This window comes from Apis dorsata, unplaced genomic scaffold (assembly GCF_000469605.1).
Source record: "Apis dorsata unplaced genomic scaffold, Apis dorsata 1.3 scaffold_188, whole genome shotgun sequence".
Taxonomy (NCBI): Eukaryota; Metazoa; Arthropoda; class Insecta; order Hymenoptera; family Apidae; genus Apis; species Apis dorsata.
Genome location: NW_006263473.1, coordinates 2,008,449 through 2,012,341, shown reverse-complemented (window position 1 = coordinate 2,012,341; position 3,893 = coordinate 2,008,449). Strand labels below are relative to the sequence as shown.

At 45.3% G+C, this 3,893-nt stretch overlaps 1 protein-coding gene across 1 annotated transcript in view; it reads right to left on the bottom strand.

Moving 5' to 3' along the window:
- The window catches only part of LOC102679860 (protein lev-9), a gene marked incomplete at its 5' end in the record, with an annotated part of 5,224 nt that extends 1,333 nt beyond the window's left edge, over nt 1-3,891 (bottom strand). The window contains 5 exons of the mRNA XM_031509859.1: nt 1-868; nt 1,050-1,851; nt 2,282-2,522; nt 2,789-2,919; nt 3,357-3,891. The exon at nt 1-868 is cut by the window's left edge and continues 284 nt beyond it. Of these exons, the coding sequence (XP_031365719.1) occupies nt 1-868; nt 1,050-1,851; nt 2,282-2,522; nt 2,789-2,919; nt 3,357-3,891 (2,577 nt within the window). The remainder of the gene's footprint in view (nt 869-1,049; nt 1,852-2,281; nt 2,523-2,788; nt 2,920-3,356) is intronic.
- Nucleotides 3,892-3,893: the final 2 nt, after the last annotated feature.

Genomic DNA, 3,893 nt, shown 5'->3' with positions numbered 1-3,893 from the left:
CGCGCTGCTAGGTGGCGCCACTGTGCCACCGCTGCTGCTGTTACCGCCAGGAATGGCGGTGGAGGTTGCGCTCGTGGACGTGGAAGACACGGTCGTCGATGCTTCCGTCGCATCTTCCGTCGTGTCGTTCAATTTGGCTTCTATGATATGTTTGAAGAAGGCGTACATCTCGCCCACTGTGAACGTTGTTCCGTTACGTACCGTGAACTTGTCGATCTTCATGTTTCTCATCAACTCCTCGGTGGCGTTTCGATTCTCTAGCATGGACAACTTCTCGGTCACGTAACTGTTCACGAACTCGTAGAATCCTTTGTAATAATTCTTACGGTGTTTCTTCTTGTCTTTCGATTTCTTCCCCTTCTCCCCGTGAGACTGGCCCTTCTTCTTCGAATCTTTCCGATTCTGCTTCTCGTTCCAACGCATCGACTTGTTGTAGAACCGCATTATTCTCTCGAACTCCCTCTTCAGTTTGATGAATTCCCTTTGATTTCGTATTTCGAAGTCCGAACGACCTCTGCCGGAATTGTTTCGCCTAGATTCGGACAGATCCACGTGGAAGAAGTTCTTGCTCATGGCGTTCAGGAGATCGTGCATGCTCCCGTTCGTGGAATTGTTGGATTGCCTCGCGTCGATTCGTTGCAGTTTACGGTAAACGATCTTCAGGAAGTCGATCATCTTCTCCTCGCGGAGACGCGACCTGTTCCCGTGGCCCGAATGCTTCTTCCACGACGGAGCTTCCGTGGTGTTGTCGTGACGGCTCGAGTTCGAATTCTTCGATTCGAGTTTGTGCTTCGAGTGCTCCTTGCCCTTGTTCATCTCCAGATGCAGCAACTTCTTCCCGATCTTGCGGAAGAACTCGATAAATTTTCTGGAAAAAGATTTAATTCCACTTGCACAGATTTAACGATTTTATCGTCGAACTTTTGGAAATCTCTATTTTCTTAATTACAATAATCACGTGCAAAGTAATTTCATAAATTCTATTTCTTCTTTTCTATATTTCAAATACGAACAAATTCAATCATATATTATTATTCGTTCGAACTCACCTGTAATTCATGGTGAGATCCTCCTCGTTCACAGACCTCCTACGCCTGCTCCATCTGAGCCTGGGATGTTGTCCAGGGATGCACTTGGGCAACTCTTTGGGATGCCAGCTGCCCCCGATGCAAGTTGCCCCAGTGGGCCCATCGTCCAACACGTAACCTTTGTCGCAGTCGTACATAATTTGCTTGTTGTTCACAACCTTCCTGACATAAGGCCTGTAATCGTAGACACCCATGTTGCCCATCAGGAACACCTTCCCGTTCTCGATGAAACCGGGAAAAGGGCAGAACACTTGGTTGCAATGGGGAATGTCTCCGATCCAGTTGCCGTATTGGCACTCGACCGAAAACGAGGCGTTCAACGGCCCACCACCGACTATCTCGAACCCGTCCTTGCATTTAAACACAGCCTTCATCCCGTGATCGGTCTTGGGCGCTATCACCATCCCGTTTTTCGGCGATCTAGGCAGCTGCTTGCACCTGGCCGGCGAGCAACTCGGAACAATGGACCACGTGCCATTATTGCAAACCACCGGCGTGCTGTTCGCCGCGAATTCGTAATTCTCCTCGCACGAGACCAGCAATCTCTCGCCATGCTCGACCACGGTCACGTTGTTGATGTGGTCCCTGTCGTGGCTCGCCACCGTGATGTTGCCGTTCTCTATCTGCGGGACCACGCACGGGGCGAGACACTGAGGCACCGGGTAACGCCATTTTCCGTCGATCTGACAGACAGACGAGGTATTTCCCTCGAGTTTCATGTGATCGTTGCACCGGAAAATTATGCTCGCACCAAGGCCGGTACCTGTTGGAATACCGTGTCAAGAGGTCAGTGGAGAATTTATGAACATCTTTTTTTTTTTGAAATTCGTGAGTGCTTTATTCTTTTTTTCTTTTTTTTTTTTTGATTTATGAAAATGAGAATGTAGAAGAATAATAATCCAATTTGTATGATATTCTGTGTTTGAAACAGGGGAAGTGTAATTAACACGAATAAATTTGTAATTCGTTTCTCTCGAACAAGAATATATCAAAGCGGAATGGAATATAAAAATATTTTTAATCTAAAAGTTTGTAATATCGAATCTCGATATTAAATTAAAAAAATTCCTGGATAAATTCTTGTTCCATTTCAGCGGTGAAAAAAATATTTTTCGATTTTCTTTATTCTCGTAACAGTTATGCTCGTGCTTATTAATAAAGAATTTCCTTCGTTGTCCCATCATGCGACTCACCCGCCTCGATATTCTCGATCCAACCGTTGTACAGGACACCAGGTGAACCACAATTAATCTCCTGGCAGGTAGGTGTCTTTCCGGTCCATTTTCTATCTGCCCCGCAACGTCTGGTCGTTGCGCCGACCACCGTGTATCCGTACTTGCACTCGTACGACACGATCGAATTGTATGCATACGAGGTGTACACCGCGTTCCCGTTCACTGGATTCTCCGGTTTCGGGCATTGCACCGTTGTAACCTGAACAGGAAACATTTCTTGGCTCGAAGAGAAACGAGTGCACGAGAACGTGGAAGGGAGGAAAAGGGAGAAGAATTTTAAAAAAATACTTCTATATACATATATTATCATTTCTATATATATATTATATAGAGGGATGATAGCAAAATGTTCTTGGTCCATTAGTTTCGAATACCTGGATTAATAATATGTATTGGGATATAATTATATTGTATTCTTATTTCTATACTATCAGAGATATGGATTGTCAAAAAAGAAATACTTGCTTGGACGCATTGTGGAGATTCTTTGGGGGTCCATGTGCCATCCTCCAGACACAATTTTTCCGCTTTGCCAACCAATTCGTAGCCATCCGCGCAGTGATACGACACGCGGCAGTCGTACGTGTAACATTCACCTTTTAACAAAAAGCAACGTGATCTCGGGTGGCAATATTTACAAGTGTGCCAGGTATTGAATAACGACGACGCGAAGCTTTCATTGAATTAAAAAAAGAAAGTCTTTATCTTTTTCTAGAAGAAGGGATCAACTTCTTAAATACGGATATAATGCATGTTCTTCTTTAATTCAACGACACAGAACATTAAAATATTATTGATTCTTCGAGAAATTTCGAATTTTATAAATAAAGATTTATAAAACAATAGCAAGTTGAATCAAAGATCCAAGAATTATTCGTACAAAAAATTTCGTCCCAGTATCAATTCTTTATCAATCTTAATATTCAATGTCACCAGACAAAGATCCAGATATCTCTTCCCTCCAATCAGACAAACTATCCATGCGTATCCTAAAATAAAGAAAAAAAAGAAAAAAGGAAGAAAATATACATACCGGCGTGCCATCCGTTGGCGATATCCGCGGGAGGTCCACAGACTTTCGGCTCGCATGTGATATCAGGCCCGAACCAGCTAGCAACGCTGTCCATCATCAAACACTTGGCCTTCCTGATCCCGGTAGTCGTATACCTGTGATCGCAGGAATATTGAACGTCGCTGCCCAGATCAAAGGTGGTCTGCTCGGCGGGCGCGTTGTGTCGCGCGTTTTTCACTTTGGGCGGTTGAGAGCAAAACGAGCTCGCGTCCTTCTTGCAGGAAGGCGTCGTTCCCGTCCATTTACCGTCGCCCCTGCACGTTCTCTCGGTCAGGCCGACGGTGTAGTAATCAGGATCGCAGGTGTAATGCGCCCGATCGCCGAAGAACTTCCCCGTCATCGTCATTACACCGTGCTGGATGTCGCTCAGCACCGGACACTCTCTCTCGGGCTTGATGCAAGACATCCCGCAAATACCGTCGCATCTGCATTTCTTCTTCTTGCTCTTGCAATCCTCGTCCGTTGAACACTTTCGAAGACACTTCTGACCCAACAGAT